The sequence below is a fragment of the Anolis sagrei genome, chromosome 3, assembly GCF_037176765.1.
Source record: "Anolis sagrei isolate rAnoSag1 chromosome 3, rAnoSag1.mat, whole genome shotgun sequence".
In the NCBI taxonomy this organism is placed as follows: Eukaryota; Metazoa; Chordata; class Lepidosauria; order Squamata; family Dactyloidae; genus Anolis; species Anolis sagrei.
Genome location: NC_090023.1, coordinates 68008757 through 68032290, shown reverse-complemented (window position 1 = coordinate 68032290; position 23534 = coordinate 68008757). Strand labels below are relative to the sequence as shown.

General features: G+C 37.3%; 2 protein-coding genes across 2 annotated transcripts in view; one reads left to right on the top strand and one right to left on the bottom strand.

Annotated features, from left to right (window-relative positions):
• The window catches only part of LTN1 (listerin E3 ubiquitin protein ligase 1), a 30639-nt gene extending 16654 nt beyond the window's left edge, over positions 1 to 13985 (top strand). The window contains exons 16-30 of the mRNA XM_060770455.2: positions 369 to 570; positions 1734 to 1893; positions 2266 to 2370; positions 2754 to 2896; positions 3878 to 4013; positions 5756 to 5897; positions 6529 to 6742; positions 7077 to 7314; positions 8435 to 8509; positions 9703 to 9889; positions 10335 to 10506; positions 10758 to 10978; positions 12013 to 12207; positions 13110 to 13277; positions 13808 to 13985. Of these exons, the coding sequence (XP_060626438.2) occupies positions 369 to 570; positions 1734 to 1893; positions 2266 to 2370; positions 2754 to 2896; positions 3878 to 4013; positions 5756 to 5897; positions 6529 to 6742; positions 7077 to 7314; positions 8435 to 8509; positions 9703 to 9889; positions 10335 to 10506; positions 10758 to 10978; positions 12013 to 12207; positions 13110 to 13277; positions 13808 to 13870 (2421 nt within the window). The 3' untranslated portion in view covers positions 13871 to 13985. The remainder of the gene's footprint in view (positions 1 to 368; positions 571 to 1733; positions 1894 to 2265; positions 2371 to 2753; positions 2897 to 3877; positions 4014 to 5755; positions 5898 to 6528; positions 6743 to 7076; positions 7315 to 8434; positions 8510 to 9702; positions 9890 to 10334; positions 10507 to 10757; positions 10979 to 12012; positions 12208 to 13109; positions 13278 to 13807) is intronic.
• Positions 13986 to 14678: 693 nt separating this feature from the next.
• Positions 14679 to 23053, bottom strand: N6AMT1 (N-6 adenine-specific DNA methyltransferase 1). Its single transcript, XM_060770464.2, has 6 exons — positions 22801 to 23053; positions 21519 to 21605; positions 17796 to 17886; positions 17295 to 17378; positions 16956 to 17097; positions 14679 to 15520 (listed from the first exon to the last, which is right to left on the bottom strand). The coding sequence occupies exons 1-6, from the start codon at positions 22929 to 22931 to the stop codon at positions 15414 to 15416; spliced, it is 642 nt and encodes a 213-aa protein (XP_060626447.2). The 5' UTR covers positions 22932 to 23053; the 3' UTR covers positions 14679 to 15413.
• Between the last annotated feature and the right edge of the window lie 481 nt (positions 23054 to 23534).

Sequence of the window (23534 nt, the reverse complement as noted above, 5' to 3'; positions counted from 1 at the left end):
GTTCAAAATATCATTTCAGTACATATTTATCCACTCAACATAGTTTTTAAGATCTGTCAGTTCACTTGGTTCATAAGAATCTCCTAGAACCAGTTCATACTTTATGCATTTGCAAAAATGTGAGTTCTTGTTCTTGATGTAACACAAACAAATAGATAGAGCATACAGTATGAGAAAGCAGGACATTAAGTGTTGCATGGAACACTTTCACATTATAAATGTGTGGGTGTGGGTGTGATATGTGTTAGTTCTTGGGCTAGTTTTGATTGTGCGGTCTTGATGTGATGCTTCTGTTATGTGCAGGATACTGAAATAATGAAAACACTGCAAGAACGGTTTTAACTAACTCCCCCCCTCCTTTTTTGTAGTGGATCAGGAAGCCCCTTTTGGAAGGAAGACTGAGCATGAATTGTGAGATAACAGGAACAGATCGAAAGCATTGTGCCATGACTAAACTTCCAAGCCATTTGTGTACAGCAACTCTGTTAAGTAAAATGGTGCAGTTGATATTGGAAAAAGAGGTGGTGTTTGAAAACCCAGAAGTGGAAAGAAATAAATTTGAAAATATCAGTAAGTTCCAGGTTGTTTTTTTTTTTACAAAACTGTATGACTGCTTCAGAAATCTGGTGTCAAGCAGTAATGGGGCATATAAATAGCTTAACGCAAATCAATAAGAGCTTGATTTTTCAATTACTAAAGGATTTAAGGAAGAGAAGAACTTGCGAAGTTTAAACATTGGTATTCTTCCAGTCCACCTTCATTAATTACTTTTGTGCTTCCTTTTTAACCAGTGCAACTACTCTTTATGTTCCTGCTCCACAGCATCTATTAAAAAGTTGCTTAAAAATAAATAAAAGTAAGCTTCTGGTTTTTGGTTTAAGGTATTGTTTCCATCCCCTTGCTTCATCACTTGGACACTCACAGCAGAATGAGGTGATTATACAACATACAACATGAGTTAGTACTTGGGCCATATGGTATTCCTCCATCACCATGTAGTGAGCCCACACTGGGAGGCAATCAAAGTAAAAATTTAGTGACACTGCAAAGTGGTGAGGTTATACTTCAGAAAGTTGTAGTAGTAATGTCATTACACTTTCGTTATTGGAAAAAATATTGCAGGTAACTAATTATTCCTAACTAATTATATCCAAGTTCTGGTAAGGCAATTGGGATTACGACTGTGTGGATTTTTTGCGTGGTTTTTGTGTTATGACTCACACTGTGATCTCTTAGTCCATGTTTTGTTAAGGCATATCTCTCAAAATTCACCCTACACACACAAGCCTCCTATTTTTTCTAGGTCAAGACAGAAAGCAATTTTTCCTATACAGAAAATATTTCTGTCTGAAAATAAATGAGCCATCAGTGCTACCACATAAATAAAAACCTTAGGTTTAGTGCTCCTCTTACCATCCCAATGCAGTCCTGAATGTGGAAGTGAGGCACGAATGAGTTTTTTTTTTCTGTCTCTCATATTTGCTCCCCAATCTAAAAGATCATTGATATGATATGAAATCATTGCAGGGATGCAAAGCATCACATACAAGCAAGTGCTACATCAATATATAAAAAAATAACTATTATAAAAATAACAACTTGTTGACATTTTCTCTTGTTATATGTACATGTGTGTGTGTTTTGAATTGCACATGTAATAAATGTCATGATGACTTAAAGATTAATGCATATCCTGGATTATGCTAATCAGATATGGTTCTGGCTTTTTCTAGTTGCAGAATATCTGTATGCTTTACAGTGGATTGAAGAACTAACAAACCCATCTTGCCAACTCCTTGAATTTCTTCACCACCTACAAATAGAGAATATTTCATACGGGAAGTTACATACATTCAGTAATATCACTTGCCTCTTACAGATATTATTTGAAAGGTAAGCGTGCTGGTTTGAATTCCTTCTTAGCTATGGAGACCTACTGGGAAACCTTGGGCAAGTCATTACTGTCTCAGCCCCAGAGGAAAGCAAAGGCAACTCCCTTCTATATAAGTCTTGCCAAGAAAATCCTGTGAAAGGTTTGGCCTAGGGTTGCCTTAAATTTATAATGACTGGAAAGCAACAAACATCAAATATTGTTTCTCAAATAACTGTCTTAGGATTTTGTATGCTTGAGTATCACTTTGGTTATTGTTTATATCTAAGGATTGCCTTATAATTTTTTTCACAATGATAATAATGGTTGAGTGAATTTATTTTGTCTAGAGGTAAACCACATAATTACGTAAAAGCTGTCTTATCATTTCATAGATCAAAAGAGAATGGAAGACTTTGGGCTTTGACCATGGCTAAATTGTTAAATACAGAGAGCTTTTCGTCCTCTGAGATAAAAGCACTTTTTGTTACAGCAGAAAGGTATGATAATGACCCAGTACTTCTTTTTAGACTGTTATTCCACCTGTTACTTCTACAGTGAAGAAAGCAGGAAATGTGAAGAACAGACTTCATCGTATTGCAGAGACAGATCAAATAAGCCATCTTAAAATTCATTGCTTTCTGTCAAATCTTTTTGTAATTGTTTTGTTTCCTTGTGTCCTGCATTCCTTTTGGTTCCTTTTGTCTTGCATTTTGTTTAACCAATATCTGGTCTCATTGGGTAAATCCTATTCTTTATATAGGATATAGCACCAAAAAAAAAAAAAAAAAAAAGAATACTTTTGCTGTAGACAAGCTATTTATTTTGTATTTGATCATTGATGACCAACATATTCTCCTTGATGTCTTCATTTCATGGACAGGTTTTTTCCATTAACAGAGGGAAACTTACACACACTTCAGAATCTGTCTCCATTTTTATCTGAGGAAGATAACAAAGAGCTTGTTGTTTACTGCACTTCTAAATTAATGGAATGTGACAGAAGCGGACTTCTTAGTATTGATGGTCAGTGTCTTGTATATTACCTTCAGTGTTACCTTAGGTTGTAGGGAGGTAGGATTTTCAGTACCAGACATTTAATAGAAATCGCTGCTTCTATTCTTGAGCCATTGTAATTCAGTCGCGTTGTGTTGTTTAATCTACACAAGTGCATTTTTCTAAGTTGCAGATTTCAAGAGGTATATATCAGTTATATTGCAACTGTGCCTGCTGTATAAATAAGATAAACCTAAATTTCATTTTAAAATGCTCCAATTTTAAAAGGAAGGGAATATTTAACAATTAATATCAGAAATTATTCTTTAAAGTTGCTATGTGACAATATGCATTTCGACTGCTTCTGGTCTTTTCCTCTTCCTTTTAAGGAAAAAAAGTCCTTCATTTCAACTAGTCCATTTAACTTAGAATCTGCCTCCCAGCATCCCAAAGGGACAGCAGACAAGAAATGACATTAAACAATTAAAACACAAGACTTAATATTTCCGCAATAATGAAAAAGCTATAGACTTATTATTTATTTACCATATTTATTTATTTACCAGAAGCAGTCGAAATTCATTTACCATCTATGTATAAAGGCAGTTTTACACATAGATGGACAAATTTATATCTACTTCAGGCATTCTTCTACAATTCAATAAACAGATGTGTGTTGTATAGCCCAGTGGTTCTTAATCTTTAGTCTTCCTGGTGGTTTGGACTTCAGTTTCCACAATTCCTAACATCTGGCTGGGATTTTTGGGAGTTGAAGTCCAAAACACTTGGAGGACCAAAAGTTGAGCACCACTGCAGGGAGTTCATCCTTGCTCCAATAGAAACCAGGTTTAGAAATGCAAGGCTTTTTCAGAGTGGAGCAGGAGGAATTTCAGAGTTTTTCTGATCTTTAACCAGTTGCCAAGGTTCACTCCTTGTCACTGTTTTAATCATTTTTTCTTATATAAATAAAAATAACAACATCAATAGCAATAATATTTGGCTTTGTTTTAGGAGCTTTTGCAAATCTTGCTATTATAAATTCTTGTTTGAATTCTGGAAGCATTGGTTATGGAGAACAAATTTCTGAGATACTAAAAACCATCATATCTTGGCGAAATGACTACGAGGACAATTTTCTTTTTAGCTGGTGGGTAATTCTGTTGTATGTTTTAAATATTGATTTTTATTAATTTCTTCAAATAGTTATATTTGCAGTAAGACTGTAGGGAAAAAAAGTAATTTTCACTGATCACATGAGTTTTTATAAATGTATTAGCTTGAAAATGTGTAAAGACAGAACAATATTTCTGAAGCAAGAAATATATTTTTAACTTTCTTCCTTCTTTTTCCTTGGATGATGCATACTTTTTTTTAGTATGGTACATGTTACAAGTATTTTGTCTGGAAAAGAAGAAGAAAGTGTTGGGCAAGTGGGCTTATTAACAAAAGACCCTCCTCATAAATGCACAGCAGAGTAACTTAGCAGGAGCGTGACCCAGCACCAGCAGCCCAAAGTGATAAAAAGAACAAAAACACAGAGATCAATGTTACGTTTTTCCATAGGAAGCTTTTCTTTATAGCAAAATAATGTGGTTGCACTATTTACAAAAACAAGGTTTCCATATCACAAATAAAGTTCAACCTTCACACTGGAGCTTCACACACAAGGCCTTTGCATACATGGTCTTCTTATAGACTAAGGCCTGCCTCACAGAGAAGCCTCCCCACACAGGCTGAGGCGTTCTCTCACACAGAGAGGCTTCTCTCAGGCTGAGACGTTACTAAGCAACAGGCACGCCTGCTTATATTGTACTGCATCTTTGCTGAGTCATTGCATCCATTTAACCCTTTCAGTGCTTGACCCACATTTTTGTAATTAAAAATACCTAATTAATTTTTAATATTTATGACAGAAAGAGCCTAAAGGTGTTCCCAGCCACAATCTTTATGAACACGTGCATTTAAAATGATTGGCATTGAAAGAGTAAGCAAATTTTCAGAGATAATTTTCAGAGCTGGTAGCACAACTGGCTAAACAGCTGCAATAAATCACTGCTGACCGAAAGGTGGCAAGTTCGAAGCCAGAGTCGGGGTTTTGCTCCTGACTGTTAATAGCTGTTTTAAAAAAATAGCTGTTAAAATAATAATAATAAAAAATGCCCAGCTGTCTGTCGACCTAAGCAGTTTGAAAACAGCTGTGAGCTGTGAGTAGAGAGATTAGGGACCACTTAAACGGAGGCTAATTTATGACACCATAAAAATGCCAGAGAGCAAGGAGGAAATACTATGATCAAAATGGCTCAGTGTCATAGTGGATGAAGCGACAGCCCCCTGTGGCCAAATCAAGCAACCTCCAGGATCTGGTGGAAGAACTGCTTGAACGGCCTCTATCTATTTGTATGTCTTGTATGTCAAAAACGGCATTGAATGTTTGCTGTATATATGTATATTGTGAACCGCCCTGAGTCCCCTTTGGGGTGAGACGGGGAGAATATAAATACTGTAAATAAATAAATAAATAAATAAATAAATAAATAGTGAGGTTAGTGTTCAAAAATTGATTATTCTAACATAACTGGTTATTCTGAGCAATTTAGTTCAATCAATGTTGCAGCCCTGGTTTACAAGATTTAGGATTTTCAGAGTAGCAGTGTAGACTATCAGAATAAACAAGTCGGGCTCCTCAATAGTGCTGGTTATTTGTATAATGAATAATTTCATAAGTTCATAAAATAAAAGAATTTGTACATATGAACACTTGTTATTGATATTTACATAGTCATTTCTCTTGTACCTTTGTTTTTTACCTGAAGTGATTCCTCTTTTGTTGTTATACAGAAGTTAATATTAAACTATAATTTTCTAATCGTTTCTAATTTTTCCCCCAAGCAATCTACAAGAAGGAAAGCCACCGTTGCTTGGCTTTAATATTGAGGTGATCCATTTTATATCTCTGTTGCTGAACAATCCTCCTGCCTTGCTAGAGAGTGAGTGGGATTTTGTCATGTGTTCAATGCTGGCATGCTTAGAGGTAAGTAAGAAATACAAATACATAAAACTATCCACTGGGTGGCAGTTCTTTCTTCTTCAAAATCTGAGATATTTTGCAATGATTTCTGATGTAAGATTAAGATTTTTTATGATTATTTAGGGTTACTAATTACAGTAAATGTTTCACCTTTTTTCTGGTACAATTTTTTTGGAACTGATGTCATATGCTCCACTTAATCTTTCATACCAGTGCTTCCACACTTGAGCATACTTCATTGGCATTTCATTTTACCAGTATATACAGGTCTCTAGCTAACTAATGAGGTGTCTGGTTCTGTTCACAACGAATGGTTGGTAGAAATGTAAAACAAGTTATTAAACTCAAATAAGGGTAAAAGAAAAGATTTAGAAAAATGAGATATATTGAGAAAGAGAGAGAGAAAAGTTGTCTTTTGACTACAGGAATCTATTTTTGAAGCATATACTTAAAGAACTTGTTCTGTTTTATTATAAAAGGGTTAATAATTACATTTTTTTTTAAAAAAAGAGAACATGTAAGTTTGAAGAGATAGAGTTATTTGTTCTTTGAGTAGGGAATACAGATTAGTCAAATTCTATAACTGGGGGGGAAAGCCAAAGTTTTCCCTGATGTTTTTTCTTCCTCTCTTCAGACAACGAGTGAAAGCCAGGCAGTGTTTCCCCAGGCGCTCGTGCAAGTGTTTGCCTGTGCCAGCTGTGACTTGAGTTTTGCCTTGAGTGCCTACTTTCAGGCAGCGACTCCTGAAATCATCGAAAAACTTCCAACAAACCTCATGACTGAATGGCAGGAATTCTTTTCTGAAGGCATCCATAGTTTACTTTTACCATTGCTGGTTAAAATCACAAGTAAGTCTGTGGAAATTACATTTAGTTAATGTAAATTATTTAGTGAATCAAAATGAACTAACCATGATACTATAAAAATCCATCTACTTCCCTGCTTATTTACTTAATGCAGTATCACACATGCTGTTCTTGCTTTCACTTGCTCAAGCCTTTCAGGAAGATGATAAAAGATTAAGTTCTGGAAATATGTCACCTGTGAATATTGTCCAAGGTTATTTGCGTGTAATATTTTTAATGCTTTTGCCAAGTGGAAGTAACAATTTAACTTCTGTTTTATGCTTGAAAAATGTGAGTTTTGTATTGAAAGTTAAAAATATGAATGATCTCTCAATAGGGAAGGAAAAAGATACACTGGAAACATCATTTCAGAGCTCCATGTTGAAATCCTTGGGCAAAGCTTTAACGTATATATCAAAGGATCAGTTACTGAACAATAAACTTCCTGCCAAATTTGTGGCTGGCCAGAAGACCAACCTCCCTGACAAACTACAAACTTTGTTAAATACACTTTTTCCACTACTGCTGTTTAGATCTAGACCTGTTCAAATCACAGTATACCAGATGTTAAATAAGTAAGTTATCTCACTGTCTACTAGAAGAAATGTTTTGTATCTGTTTTCACTTGTATCTGTAGAATTTGGATTTGGGAAATATCTTATTAGCATAATGAACATTTCTGTTCAGTGTGATGTGCAAATGTGGTGATACATTATCTGCACCATGGATGAGCAACTATGGAATGCCGGAGCACATTAGCACCCCAGGAGACCTTGGTGGGCTGCCCCACTGCACTCGTTCTGGAGAAAACAAAGCAAAAGTCTGCAGGGCCCTTAAGAGGGCCCAAACATGGTGGAAATGCCCTCCACATCCCCAGAGAGCATTTAAGGGATTTCTCAAATTTTTTTACAGAAAAAATTGACCTCCCCTGGGGAGACACAAAATGGCTCAGGGGGCCACATTTTGCCACTCCAGATCTACATGTTATTTGCAATCTTGGCCAAAGCTAATCATTCCTAAGTGCTCAACCTTCCCAACTTCCATTCTAAGTAGAGCTGCTTGATTTTGGTAATTGCTTTGGAAATGTAATAACACAGTCATCAGCTGTTGCTTTTGTCCCATGTTCCGATACCTAGTTTCTGGGCTGAATAAGGTGATGTAAAGGCATCTTCTGGCCAACCTCCTTTTGTAGAGTGTGGGAACCATTGTTTTGGGAGACTTGCTAGATCTCTACAGTTTGCTTCCCTTGAAATGACTTATAGATGTCTTAGCTGCTGTGAGCATATAAAGAAAGTAAAAGAGCAACATTAATATAAATGTTAGTGCTGAAGATGAGAGATGCCAGTGCAAGCTCAAAGGGTAAAGGCCTTGGCCTTCTAGCCATCTGTTCAGCCTGGAAACCTGCTCTGAAGGATTTCAAAGGGTTTAAAGCAGATTTTGAGGGCAGACAGCAAGGTGTGGAATCTTCTCCTGGTTTTATTGACAGAAACAAGTCATGAGCAGAATAATGGGATAGAATCTTACATTATGCTGCTGTTCATATGAAAATCCATATGTTTAGGACTGAGATGGTACCTACTTTCCTTCTGCACTTCTGTAAAGAGGTGATTAAAATACATAATACTGTCTTCAATGTTCAGTAATGAAATCTTAAAAAATATTTTAATTGTTTTTCCCCTTTCTTTCAAATCCTAGGTTGATGTGTGAATTACCTAAATTTGATGATGTGGATCTCAAATCCTATGGAGATGAAGAGGAGGAACTCTTATTGTATGTTTTATTTTCTTTATTTTTGGTTAATGATGTTTAGTTTCAGACACTAAACTAATCTTGCAGTACATTTGAAAATACTATGATTGACATCCTGCATTGCTGTATGGTACTGTTCCAGATTCAGTTGTGCTCTATATTCATAATTGTGGCATTATTACCATGATTGTAAATGCCCCTAAAACCCACCTTAATGTCCAGGGAGCAATAAAAGTGTGCCTGACAGTTGATTGGGGCACTTCAGGATGATACAACACCTCCTGTTTTTGAGCTCCAGTGCAGTGAGGAAAAGCAGGTCACAGTGCTAGCCAGTAGGCTATAAAGATCATATAACCCCCTGATAAAGTAGCTGCATTGACTGTTGAACTGGTTTCAGACTGGATTCAAAGTGTTGGCCATGTTCTATAACTCCCTAAATGGTTTGGGTCCAAACTATTTTAAAACGGTACCTCCTTATATTGACCTGCCAATGTTTTTAGGGGAAAGCTTTCTCTCTGTCCCACATCATCCCTGACATGTTGGTGAGGACATGAGAGAGAGAGTCTTCTTAATGGTTGTTCTCAAGTTATAGAGCTCCCTTTCCTAGGAAATCCTATTGTTCCCTTATTAACTGTCTTTTTGCCAGAAAGTAAAGAAATGAGTTTTTGGTGTATGTGGCAAATAAAGCTTTTAATTGAGAAATGTAGTATTATTTATTTATTTGCTTATTAAATTTATGTCACTCCTTTCTCACAAGGAGAATCAACACAGCTTTTAAGGTATATTTAAATGCTATATTTAAATCTAGTTTAATTGTGTTAAAACTTTTATATCAGCAGTTCTTAAATGTTATGGGTCCTTGAATCCTGTGTAGGGAAATAGGTGGAAGCATAAGATCAATCAATTGATAAAGATAGGAGTGGTTATCTGGGTTTAAGAAGGTAGTTCTTTACTGGGGTGTTGTGTTGTTTCTAGCAACATTTTTTCCTGACATTTTGCCTGCATCTGTGGCTGGCATTTTCAGATCTGCATCTGAAGATGCCAACCACAGATGAAGGTGAAATGTCAGAAGAAAATGCTGCCAAAACCATGAAACACCCCAGTGATTCTGGCTGTGAAAGCCTTCGACAGTGCATACATAATTACTGTAATAGATAGTTTGAAGTCAGAGAAGATGGAATTTATTTTATTGGCATGCCTTGCATTTGTTTTAGGTCGCCACCAGCAGCTCTTATGAATGTTCTCACCACTCAGGAAGACTTACTAGAAAACATCCTAGACTGCATCCCAGTTGGAGAGTTTGCAGTTATTCAGCCACTGAGTGAAGAATTTTGCCTTATTTTAGGATATCTCCTCACCTGGAAATTAATGCTCATTTTCTTCAAAGCAGCATCTTCTCAGGTAAAAAAAACAAACAAACACAAAACCTCGCTTTTACACAGTATTTTAGTGAGAAACCAGTTCAGTTTGCTTGAAGCGTTCTTTTTGCTAAATATAACTGCAAGAAATAGAAATTCAAGAAATTTATTTTGTAAAATTATGAATAATATTTATGCATACATTACTCTTTGTCCACAACTCTGACTTCAAGCTATCTATTACAGTAATTATGGTTTGAGTTTGGTAAATTGTTTCAAGTACTTGAAATGTCGATCTTCTCTTTAAATAGCTTAACAGTGTGTTAGCATTACTTCACTTGCAAATATGTAGCATAGTTTCGTAGAAGAACATTCTTATCTAATCTAGGAATCTCATTTAAATCCATGGTGGACATTCCTTCAGTTCATTTGCTTCATGGCACAAGTTTTATTTGAATTTATTTCTTACTTTTTTTCTTGACAACCAGCTGCGGGCTCTCTATTCGCAATACCTTCGAAGAACCAAGAGTTTGAATAAATTATTATATCACCTGTTCAGGCTTATGCCAGAAAACCCAACCTTACCAGCATCAGCAACTGAACTTCCAAATAAGGATGCAAAAACATACTTTACAGAAGAGCTTGATTTAGACATTAAAGGTTGGTCCAAATATTTTAGCTTTGATGACAGCCATTTCAATCTTTATAAGCATCAGATATATTTTATACTGGAATACCATTTTCAAAATATACTGTTCAACTTAGCTAGTGTTAGAAAAGGACTTTCTTTAGGGCAGTCATAGATTTACAATGTCACATAATCAAGGGATAAAAGTAATTTGAAGTGTGGCACATTTATGGAAGAAAATATGCTTTAAATACTGTTCTTTCTGCACACATTTCATCTCCAGATTCACCAGGACTGTCGTCACAAATCCCACATCTGGCTTGCTCTGTTTACTGTATGACATTGAAAGATTTGCCAGCCATGGTTCGCCTTTGGTGGAATAGCTGTGAGAAACGAGTCTTCAACGTTGTAGATAAATTTACAAGCAAATATGTCAGCAATGTACTTTCATCACAAGAAATATCTTCAGTGCAGACTAGTACGCAATTGTTTAATGGCATGATGGTTTGTATTTTTATCTTACTTTATTTCATGTGGTACATTTCAGTTCTAGGAAGTACACTATGATTGACTATTGAATCTAGGAACTGTGAGCAAGCACAGACATATGAAGTCATATTAATAATAATATTATTAATAATAATATTTTATTTATATTCTGCACTACCTCCCTGAAGGGGACTCACAACGGATTACAACATACACAGATAGGCAAACGTTCAATGCTTTTAATTCAGTGGATTAACAATGACATACAAATACATAGAACATAGTCCCTTTCTCTTTCATCTGTGGTTTCTGGAGGCAGTCCTCAACTCTGGCCATGGGGAGGTGCTCTTGTTCCATTTCCAAGCCGAGGAGCCTATTGTCTACAGACACCTCCTGGTCGTGTTGCTGTCATGACTGCATGGGCGCCTTTATTACCTTCCTGCCGAAGCAGTACCCATTGATCTCACATTTGCATATTGAATGTCAAATGCAGAAAAACAGGTTAGGTTAGAATTAGTACTCTAAATAAGGGCATTTATCATCTGGAATCAATGTGTTTTTCTATGCACTATTTCTATGATTATGCAATTGAACAGATTTAACATTTGGGAAGACTGTGGGAGCATGACTGCTTCAGGAGTGCGCTACTGTTGTGCTAACATAAAAATAACATACATCTAAATTTGATGTATAGAGCTATTCTGTAAAAATGTGTAATATTTGTTCCAGTATTGTCCTGTGCTTAAGACTAGCAGATAATGTCTGCAGTGAACTATTTTAATTCCTGCCTTCTGGTTAATGTTGCACAAGTTAGAGTAGTAAGCAATATTTTTATAGAATGTCAGGTACATTTAGGGATATTTGTTGTTACTACCACTTCTGGACTATTTTAATTTATTCTAGCTAGTATTGATCCAGTTTTATTTGGACTATTGTTTGACTCGCTTGCAATGATGCTACCATAAATTTAGTTTTTGTTTGTGTTTAAAATTGTTAGTTTGATATGTCTCCTGAAATAACGCCATTTCCTGTTTATTGGTTTTTCACAGGTAAAAGCTCGATCAGCTACTCGAGAAGTCATTGCTACCTACTCAGTTGATGATATATTCATTGAACTGATCATACAGTTGCCTCCTAACTACCCTTTGGGCTCCATCGTCGTTGAGAGTGGAAAGAGAGTTGGGGTAGCAGTTCAGCAGTGGCGCAACTGGATGCTGCAACTCAGCACATACCTCACTCACCAAGTACGTTTTCTATTTTAAAAAATCTTGTTCCCAAAAACACCATGTATTTTAGTTATTGCCATATAATATTATCTGCAGGTTAGATTAATTGCATTAATTAGATCTGCTGTGGGGAATAAAGGAGAATGGCAGCTATTATTTTCTTCAAAATTTGACCAGATTTCCTAAAAGAAGTTACTTTTTTGGATTCAGGCACCAAGAATGTATGGCTGGAACAGCCAGAATAGAGTATTCCGGTGGGTGATTAAGGGCTCTGGACTCTACATTTCCCATTGCATGGCAGCCCTGCTTCCCTTAGTTTTCAGTCTTGATGTACTGCTTGTTATACGAGTCCAGTTAGGGCACCCCTGTGAAAGTGAAAATCTGCGAATAAAGAAATTGCTTATTTTTTTTCTCTAAAAGAATATACGAGTTTCTAGATTTTCCAGAAGAATTGTATGGTTAACTTTTGCTGGAAGCTGACTACAGAATTGCATTTGAGTTCCTAGAGATTCCTCTCTAGAAATCTCCACCATGATTACAGAGAGTTGACCATAGAATCACACAAAATCACCTTGATATTCCTAGGGGAATTTTAAAAAAATCAAATTTGTGAATCATTAAATACACAAAGTCAAAACCATAAATGTGGAGGGTTAACTGTAGCACTTGCTGCTCAACCCAGTTGGAAACTGATGGGGCATTGGGCTTTAATGGCAGAATTGGTGTGTGTCCCCATGTTCTCACATTAGCCCAGTGCATATTCAGAGCTAGTGTGATTCTGCATACCTTAAAATATTTTAAAGCTGTAGTATAACTGACAAAATATGTGTAAATATCATGAACCAGTGTGAATGGACTACAGAATGATACATCATTTTTGAACCAATATATTTTGAATATTTTCTTTCTTTCTGTTTTAGAATGGAAGTATCATGGAAGGTTTAGCATTATGGAAAAACAATGTGGATAAACGTTTTGAGGGAGTTGAAGATTGCATGATTTGTTTCTCGGTCATCCATGGCTCTAACTATTCTCTCCCTAAAACAGCTTGCAGAACGTGCAAGAAAAAGTTCCATTCAGCTTGTCTGGTAAGTACCTAGAGTAGGAAGACCTTGAACCAAGTTTCAAATGAAAAGAAATGTAATACTCCAACGGCTTTGGTGGTGCCAGAAATAGTTCAAAGTAATTGCTCAAGTTGCTCACTTTAGCAACATTGAAATGGCCGTTATTTATCACTAGAAAAACAATTTCCTTCCATACTTATCCACACTTCAAATATAAATAAAGTTTTATTTTTACTTTTAATAAATGCTCAGCAAATTCATTCACATTATAAAAAGCTGTGAGTAATATAAGTTCTTTTAAAACATTCCTTAAGAATGCTTTCTGGATGTGTTGGCATGAATACCACCATATCCAGCTAACATGGACATAGAAAATCTAGGCCATTGAATCCCTACAATGAAGACCATATTTGTCAGCTAATGTCTTTATAAACAAGTTGTTTTAATTTGAAAAGTTCACTAGATTATTTTTTGCATTATTTGATCAAGCCAAATTAACTCTGCTAAATTTCTGCCAAACAAAACTGATTAATGCCTGTTTTTTTTCTTTCTAGTACAAATGGTTTACATCTAGTAACAAGTCCACATGTCCACTCTGCCGAGAGACCTTCTTCTGAAGTATTATCTTCTCTGTTTTAGAGAGCAGACAATAATCACAGCAGGATTTAGCGGTGAAAGAAGCTAATTTAGGTTTAGCTGTATTTACAAATAAAATTTTAAGTTGATTGATAAGTCTGATTTAAAATATTGTATATGTCAATTCTTATATCAAGATTACTTATTTATTAAAACAGAGTATTCTGATATTTCTGGTGAAAATTGATGGGTTTGTAAAAAGTGTGCACAGTGTGCACTACTGCAGCAGTAAAGGATTTTACAGCCACCTGGAGCTGGTGTTTTCAGAGCAGGAAGCAGGCCAATTGCCCTTTTCTGATTCCATTTGTAGAAGTAAACATGGCTTGGCCAAGCAACATTGTGTACGGCTACACATAACCTCCCCTGAGTTCGGTGGAACTTAATCCCATCTTAAATTGTACACTTGATTTGATCTGATGTGTCCAGCAGTATGCATTATTCAAATAAAATATTAAGAACTTGATAGGTTATGATGAAAAAATGTGATTTAAATAAATATTTAATGCAAAAAAGGAATATAAAGAGCTTTCTTAAAATACACCATGGAGTAGACTTGAGTTGGATTTACAGTCATTTAATACAGCTCAGTGCAGTTCAAACTGCATTATATGAATGTACACTGACTATATAACTGTATTATATGACTTTAGATCCAGCTACAATTGATAATGAACTGGATTTTATATAAATTTAATACCGATTCTAGTTGAGCTGTTTATTTCATTTTAAGATAGGACATCCTAGTTCCAATTTTTTTTAAAAAAACATGTCCTTGCATTTTTGTAAACATTCAGCATTTAATAATAACTTTATTTGCAAACACAGGATCTTTCTTTGGTGTCCACTGGCCTGGTCTGTCTGCATTCCCACTTGGATTCTGCTAGCATAGCTTTAGTGGCACTGATCCTGGCTTCATTTAATTTTTAAAAGCAATAAACTAAACCTGTATTTCAATTTAGGACCACAGTAGGTTATTAGGAAATAATTTCCTTCCATTCTGAACTATACGAATTCTGTTATACAAACATCTTGCACATATTAGAACATACATAAGCCTGTCACTTTAATTCCCTGTCAGTTTAAAATGGTTAGGTTTAACTAACCTGCATTCTAATTGGCAATCGTCTGTGTGTTCCATTCCAGTCATCAGTGTTACAAACCCATCATACTCATTAAGGCAGTACCAGGCAGTAACCTGGATCAGGGCATAAGAGTAGCAAATACTACCATATCTCAAGTATAGTCTGTCTTCCGCAGGTGGAGTAGAAAAGATGGAAAGCTTGAGAATAAATTCCATGGTGGGAGTGGAGCATGTGTATCTAGGAGAGGGCAAAATTAGCAGTGTCTTGTGCACACTGTGCAGCTTTTCATCTATCACCCAGATGACAACAGCAAGATTCTGCACGTGTTGTAATAGGCTACAAAACTTGCAGCAAGTATCTTCTGAGAATCATCCTCCTTCCCTCTGGATACTGCACCAAATGCCCTTTCGCTTTGCAAGACAGTAAGCAGCAGAACTCGTCTTCAGGATCTCCAGAATTTGAGTATTGAAAGGTTTTCTCTTCCTGCTTGTCTGCAAAGTACTTTGGTGCCTTTTAAGCCACGCCTCTCCAATATTTTAATAATTTCATCTGCAATTAAAAATGAAAAGCTATAGTAACGTTGAAGACAGCAGCAGGCTAAAGTCTTTTTTGTCAAAGTATTTATTTCTGTCCCATTCTAAACTGTCTGCTTTTTTAGCAAATAGGAATTCTGAAACACTGACGTGATGATCGTCATTGACAGGCAAGCTGCTATAAAAGGGAACAGAACACTTTCTCATTTAAAATTTTAATTATTCTGCTTATAAGAGCCAGCATACTTGAACATAAATAATACACATGTGGGGTGGGGAGATCTTTAACATAAACTTGTCTGCATTATTCACCTTTCGTCAACTGGTAGTCCCTGTGTTTCATTTATAAGATAAGAGACTAATGATATAGTGGTTCCTGAGAGAGGTGATGTCATTTAAGGCTCTAATAACTGTTTGGTGTTCACAGAGGGTCCATCCACACTACAGAATGAATGCAGTTGTACACTACTGTAGCTGCAATGCTATGAAATTATGGGAACCACTAAACCACAACTTCCATCATTACATAGCATTTAACTGTGGCAGTTAAAGTGATGTCAAAGTATTCATTCCACAGTGTAGATGCACTCAGAATGGAATGAAGAGAGTGAAAGAGAACAGAATAACCTCTAGCATCTCATCTCCCCTCTACAGGCTTGTACTACATTACAAAGCATAAGGTATTTCATGCTATAACCAACCGCAAATTAAACCAGAGTTCTTTTCTGTTTCTGGAGTAAAAAAGGCAAACTGTTTAACTTACTGGGTTTCTGTGAGTTTTCCTGGCTGTATGGCCATGTTCCAGAATGCTTCTGGAACTTGGCCATACAGCTCGGAAATCTCACAGCAACCCAGTGACTCCGGCCATGAAAGCCTTCAACAACATGTTTAGCTTATCTTCCAGAAACGTTTTAAAATGGGAAGAAGGGACTATTTTAATCGCGTAACATACACCCCTCTGGCCCAGAGCATATCTAAATTACAGTAAATAAGATGGTAATTTGAGATAGTTTGCAATGAAAGTCTATGTAACCCAAATATTCTGCATTTTTTATTTTTTTAATTAAAGTCATTACCTCGACATCATAAGAAACTATTTCTTCTAAACACAGTTTTTTTCAATAGCATTTCCAAGTCTTGGTAAATGCACAAAAGGCCATCTACAATCTTTGCAAGGGCTTTCGATGTTTGCCTTAATATCAGCAGCTAAATGCCTTATATCTTTTACAGGATACCATAGTTCACTGTACATACAAGAGTGACAATCCAATTCGGCAAGAAGCTATCTCTAAAATAATTTATTTGAACTAATTTCATTTGGAAGGCTTCCTTTAAATGCTAATATTTAGCACTATAAATGGTGACTTGTTTTGAGGAATTTTTCAGAGGTTAAAAGATATCCATATATTTAAGAGAAAAAAGAAAAAGAAAAGAAACTTTCTTTCCCCTACCTGGATTATTTTCTTGGATTGTAACTAGGTAAAACAATCCTCTTGCGGAAAGTATGGTGGGCACCAGTGGGATAAGTCTGTTCATAACTTCTCTACCATTTTTACCTCCAGCCCAGGCTGCCTCTATTCCATGGTTTTGTATCTAAAATTAAAAGTTGCAGTTTGACCACATTTTAGAACTATGATTTCTTCAGCAATTTGATTTACACCAGATTTAAGCAGTCAAGCTTCACTTCAACATTTTCAAACCACTAACACACTGCAAGTGATAACCTGCTTATCACAACATACAGTAGATTGATAAATGATTTCCCAAATGCATTTGCGTGCAATTCTTACCTCAGCAGATGGTGTTACCACATAGGGTGGATTAAACAGCAGTAGGTCAACTTTCCCATGTAATCGTGGCAACAATCCTACTGTCTAGACATAGAGTGAAATAAAATAATACTATGAAAATATCCAAGTAAAACATCCATATGTTATACATCCAGTTTCAATTTGAGTCAAAAAGATGTCATAGGAAAAATGTAAAGATATATAACATCATTTGCTTGAGTACATGATTTCCATTCCTATGAAAAATTATTTAAAAATTAAAAATCTAAAGTATCATGTGACATTTATAGTTTAACAAATGCACAAAAAGGCCAGAAATAGAGATGCAGTGGGCACAACGTTTTCAATAAATTTGCCAAAACGCAAGATAAAGCCATCCCTCCACATTTACAGTTTTGCTGTGACTACCAACCTTAATTATGTAATGTGGTTATTTGAACCCTCTACTACCACCACCATAAAAAACTGACGTAATTAGGATTTTTATAATTTGAGTCTCACCAGGTCAGTAATGATGGGTTGAATATTAACATTATTACAGAGAGCTGTCTCCAGTGTGCACAGAGCTGCCAAAGGATTGATATCAGTGCACCTGTAAGAGATAAGTGAATGGAATATAAATAAATAAATACAGTAATAACAATAAAGTGTATATTCCCTGCAATAATGACAGTATTAAAACTGTCATAAGATACATACACCTGCAATTTGAATTTCCTAGTAAGGAACAGTATTTCTCTTCTATGAAACTACAGAGTTATCATGCTCACTTTCTGCAGAATTCAAATACTTTTAGTAGGAATTTTGTAACAAGTGTTCCCCTTTTTTTGGTATACATTTTTATTGTGGTATATAAGAAGAAACGATGACAACAGCAATCTTTGGTATTCAACACTCAAAAATACCCGTGAATCACCAACCATGACTTCCGACACCACACCAAATGGAACTAGTATCTAACAAAAATCTGTCCTTATCATTACACGAATTAATCCCATATTTAGCTATTTCAATATCTATTTTTGTCTTCTTTTTTAAATACCCAAAGGCCAGTCTCCATTTTTTCCATTTGCATTCCTCTCTGTTTCGTCCCCTTATGCTATTGGAGATCTTGCCCATCTGGATATGCTCTACTGCATTTCTTTTCCAATCCTTAATAAGTAGTTCTTTTTCCCCCTTCCAAGATTTTGCTATAATGATTTTCGCTGCCACATAACTATATTGGCATATATCTACATTGTCTTTGACAATTCTCTCCTGAAACAAACCCAATAAGCACATTTCTGGGTTTTTCTTAATCTTCTTAGTAATCATTTTATTGGTTTCTTTAGTCACCTTTATCGAAAAGTTTTTTTTAGAACCATACAGGTCCACCAAACACAGAAAATGTGCCTTTCTGTGTTTTCCATCTCCAACATTCCCTGTTGGATTTTATCAACCTTATCCATTAATTCAGGAGTTATATAACCTATAGAAGTTATATAACTATATCACATTTTATATGCTTTCTCTGATAGAACCCACTATTGAAAATTTAAATCCTTTTTTCCGTAAGTATTCCCATTTATCCAAATCTATATTTTCCCCAAATCTCTGGACCAGAAAATCATTACCTTTTTATTTGATTGTCTTCCAGATTGTACTCTAGAATATATTTGTATAATCTGGAAATCAGTCCTTTGTTTTCTTTCCCCAAAGTATTTTCCAACTCCGGTTTCTTTTTAGAAAATCCAATTTTATTGTCTTTCCCGAATATATCCTGCAATTGATGGTTATCCTTAACTCTTCTCTCACTTTTAGTTTCCACTGTCCTTTTTCTTCAATTAGATATTCCCTAAATTTTCTCAGTTCCTCACTGTATGTTGTTTTTAACACTGCACAGCCATAAAATAATATTCTACTCCATCTCTTCCTTGTATCTTTTCCACATCGCTAGAAGGCTAGCTCTTATGAGATGCCTATTAAAAACCTTTATTAACCTTCTCCTTTCCATACATAGATGGGCATACCAACCAAATCTTAGATTGTACCCCTCTAGACTGAGTAAAGCTCAATTTTCTAATTTGATTCAGTCCTTTAGCCAACTAAAGCCTGTAGCTTCATAATAGTATCTAAGATCTGGAAGCACCAATCCTCCTCTATCTTTTGCACCTACTGGATTTCGATATGCCATTCGAGCCTTTATTGCATTCCATATAAATTTAACTAATTCCTTGCTTGATTATATGATTTTAACATTTATATGAATATGTTTTTAACTCCACATTTTAATTGTCTAAATGTTGTTACTTTTTATGATCTAATTGATAGTTATATATTATGGTTGCTCTATGTTAGGATTTATATGTATGTGAGGCATTAAATTTTGCCATAAATATGTTGGAATACGCTTTGAGCACCCCCCCCCCCCCCGCTCCCGGGTGAAAAAAGTGGTATACAGTGTTCCCTCACTTATCGCAGGGGTTCCGTTCCAGGACCACCCGCAATAATTGAAAATCCACGAAGTAGGGACACCATATTAATTTTATTATTTATACATTATTTAATATATTTTATATATTATTTTCTTACCCGCGTTTTCTTACCTGCCTCCTGGCCCATCCCAAGGGTGCCTCCCTCCCTTCCTGACCTCCGGAGCCACGTAGGCAGCAGCAGGCCAGGAAGGCAGGCCTTCCTTACTGTGCCTCAGGCTGCCACACTTCCAGGGTCCCTGGCCTCCACTGGACGTAAATAATTAATATTTTATATTAATATTTTGTAAAACTCGTGAAACCATGAGTCTGCTAAAAGCGAACCGCGAAATTGCGAGGGAACACTGTACAAATAAAGAACATTAATTAATTAATTCTTATTTTTTCAAAAATCTTCTCTCTTATTTGCAAATTTTGAAATAGAAACAGCATTTTTGGTAAAATCATCATTTTAGCACTGTAACGGAAATGTTTCCCACTCACCTCTACCTTCCTGGTGTTAATAAACTCATCAGAAAACTTTGTTCATGTATCCTTATTTTGAATTGTATGAACACAAAAGTTCCCAAGTGTACCTGTGCTGTCGCACGCTGGGCCTGTGCATTAGACTGTACACAGGACATACATTCTGTGTGCCCAACGGGACGCCGGGGCTGCCTCAGATTAAAGGCCCTTAGATTCCCCCAAACAGAGTCTTTAGAATGCTTAAAGTAAATCCAACAAAGTTCTTTATTCAGGAACAAACAGGTACTTTAACGGTTTTCTTAAGTCTATAGGCTCTTTCAATCTTGTCCATCAGGAACAGGCACTGTCTTCTCAACTGTAACTAACTGATGGGGAAATCCTAGCTTCTAATCTGGGCAGTCTGTACTTGCCTCTGTTGACGTGGAGCCCCTGCACCCGGTACCAACTGCGTCTGGCTTCCGTGAGCGACCCTTGCCCCAACAGAGCTTTGTAGACCTCCAGGGAAAAAGAAGGAGTTCAGGTTGCTGTGATGACCGGCTGGAGTCCCTCAGCCAAGCTGTGGCTGTATGTTTCCTGGCCAAGCCGTAGGGCTGTATAACCCCGGCCAAGCTGTAAAAGACGAAGCTTTTCTACAGGAGCCACTTCGTTCTATGTCCTGTGCGCAAGGCTTCTCTGTGAGAACTAACTCAAAATGGCTTTGTTCCCTCCAAAACTCAAAAAGGGGCGGGATCAGGGAACCTAACTATAACTGGCAGGTGGCTTACCCTATAAATGCAAATTATAACAGGAAACCCCCTGCTACAAAATCCCAAGCATGGGATTGCACACAAACATGCAAACACAGCAAATAAATCTGGAGCTCCTGGAACAGCTGTTCCAGAACAGTACCTTTGACATTCATTCATACATACAGGTAAGGAATCATGGGAATTGTAGTTTTACAAGGCCTCTAGCTTTCTCTGCCAGAAGCTGCTGGTGTCTCACCAAACTATAAACTGCAGGATCCTATAGCACTGAGCCATGACAGTTGAACTGGTATTAAACCACATTAATTCTGCAGTATACCCAGTGATGATGTGGCAAGCTGGAATGGCAGTAGTGTGATTCTTCAAATTCTGTTATACTGCAAATTCTCCACATGTACAATGATGGCTAGGGCTGCTCGATGTTGTAGCCTAATGCCTGGAGCGTTTTATCATTCTGTCCTGTGGTTTCAGCAGTCAAATGAAAAGGCACCCTTCTTTCAGTAACTGTGCAACATTACACACATGTACTAGATCATACTTACAAGTACAATGCTTTGGATCCAATAACCGAAGCCACAAAAGTTGACACAACTCCAGATCCACATCCTACTTCAAGGCAGATGCTAATGCTAAATGTTTGGTATTAAAAACAAGGGTGGGAATTGATTAAAATGAATTAAGGATGTTACATACAGATCAGACGAGGTTCTTAAGGGTTCTAAATCAGAACTGACTTAAAATCAACTAACATGCCTTTCCCCCTTAACTTAATATTGAATTTTCTGCAGGAAAAAAAGAGATTTGACTGTACAATATAAGCTGTACTTTGAGAGAGTCATTGCCACCCTTAGGAACCTTGTATTTTAGATCATGCAACTATACAAGCCCAATTTTAAAAGAGGTTAATTTCACTCTTCAAAGCAGGCATGGGCAAACTTGGGCCCTCCAAGTGTTTTGAACTTCAACTCCCACCATTCCTAACCGCTTCAGGCCCCTTCCTTTTTCCCCTCAGCCGCTTAAGCAACTGAGAGGGAAAAGGAAAAGGCCTGAGGTTGGGTTGCTCTAAGTTTCTCGGGCTATATGGCCATGTTCCAGAAGCATTCTCTCCTGACGTTCTGCCTGCATCTATGGCAGGCACCCTCAGAGGTTGTGAGGTCTGTTGGAAAGTAGGAAAATAGGTTTATATACCTGTGAAATGTCCAGGGTGGGAGAAAGAATTTTTGTTTGTTGGAGGTAGGTGTGAATGTTTCAATTAGCATTTAATGGCCTATCAGTTTCAAGGTGTCACTTCTTCCTGTCTGCAGGAATCCTTTGTTGGGAGGTGATTAGCTGTCCCTGATTGTTTCTTGTCTGGAGTTCCCCTATTCTTATTTACTGGTATGATTTTAGAGTTTTTAAATACTGGCAGCCAGATTTTGGAGATTTTCTAGATTTGTTCCATTCTGTTGAAATGGTCCACATGCTTGTGGATTTCAGTGGCTTCTCTATGTAGCCTGACATGGTGGTTGCCAGAGTGGTCCAGCATTTCTGTGTTCTCAAATAATATGCTCTGCCCAGGTTGGTTCATCAGGTGCCTGAGGCTGTTAGGAATGGTGGGAGTAAAAGTCCAAAACACCTGGAGGGCCCAAGTTTGCCCAGGCCTGCTCTATGCAGTCAAAGGCCACTTATCTGGAACAAAATGCTGCTGGACGTCTTTATCCAACCATCCACGGCTTGAAAATAGTAAAAACAGAAACAAGCCCAACCCACCAATCAGCCGCCCCTTGCCTTCTCTTCCCTCTTCCTATTGGCTCCCTCAAGCCACGCCCCCATCGACTGTCTCACCCGCCGCTCTGCAGCTCCGCCGCGTCCCCCTCGAGGGCGTCCAGGAGCAGGAAGGTGTCCTCGGCGGGCTCGTAGACCTCGCGGAAGGGCCCCTCCGGCCCCAAGTGCGGGTGCCGCGGCGTGGGGATCATCCTCGGCTTGGCTCTCAATGTGGCGGCGCTGCGGATGCCTTCCTTTTCTATCTCTATGGCGAGTCAGCGTGGCGGAGGCGAAGAGAGAAGAGGGAAGGGCCGCCTCACTGCGTCTGCGCATTCCACGGACACTTTGGCCAGGCTGGCGAGTTAAGCCACGCCCCCTACCTTTCGTGGCTTCCTGATTGGGCGCTCAATTGAGAGACGCTAGGCTTTCAATCCGGAAGTCATTGTGAGAGAATGAGCTTTGCTCGCAGAGATGGGCGGGTAGAGGTGATGGTGAGCGTCATTGCGGGACTGTTCGGGACTTCTTCGTTGGAACGTGAAGTGCAACAATTCACTAGAAAGGAGAATTATAGCCATAGTTTCCCAATTTATTAATCAGTTTAGGTACTGTGTTCCAATAACTGAAGCCACAAAAGGTTTCAGGACTCCAGATCTACATCCATATGATGTATCGGCCCAAAAGGCTGTTAACTGCAATAATATGTCAATAATGTATTTAAGTGGGTTGTTGTAGGTTTTTTCGAGCTATATGGCCATGTTCTAGAGGCACTCTCTCCTGACGTTTCGCCTGCATCTATGGCAAGCATCCTCAGAGGT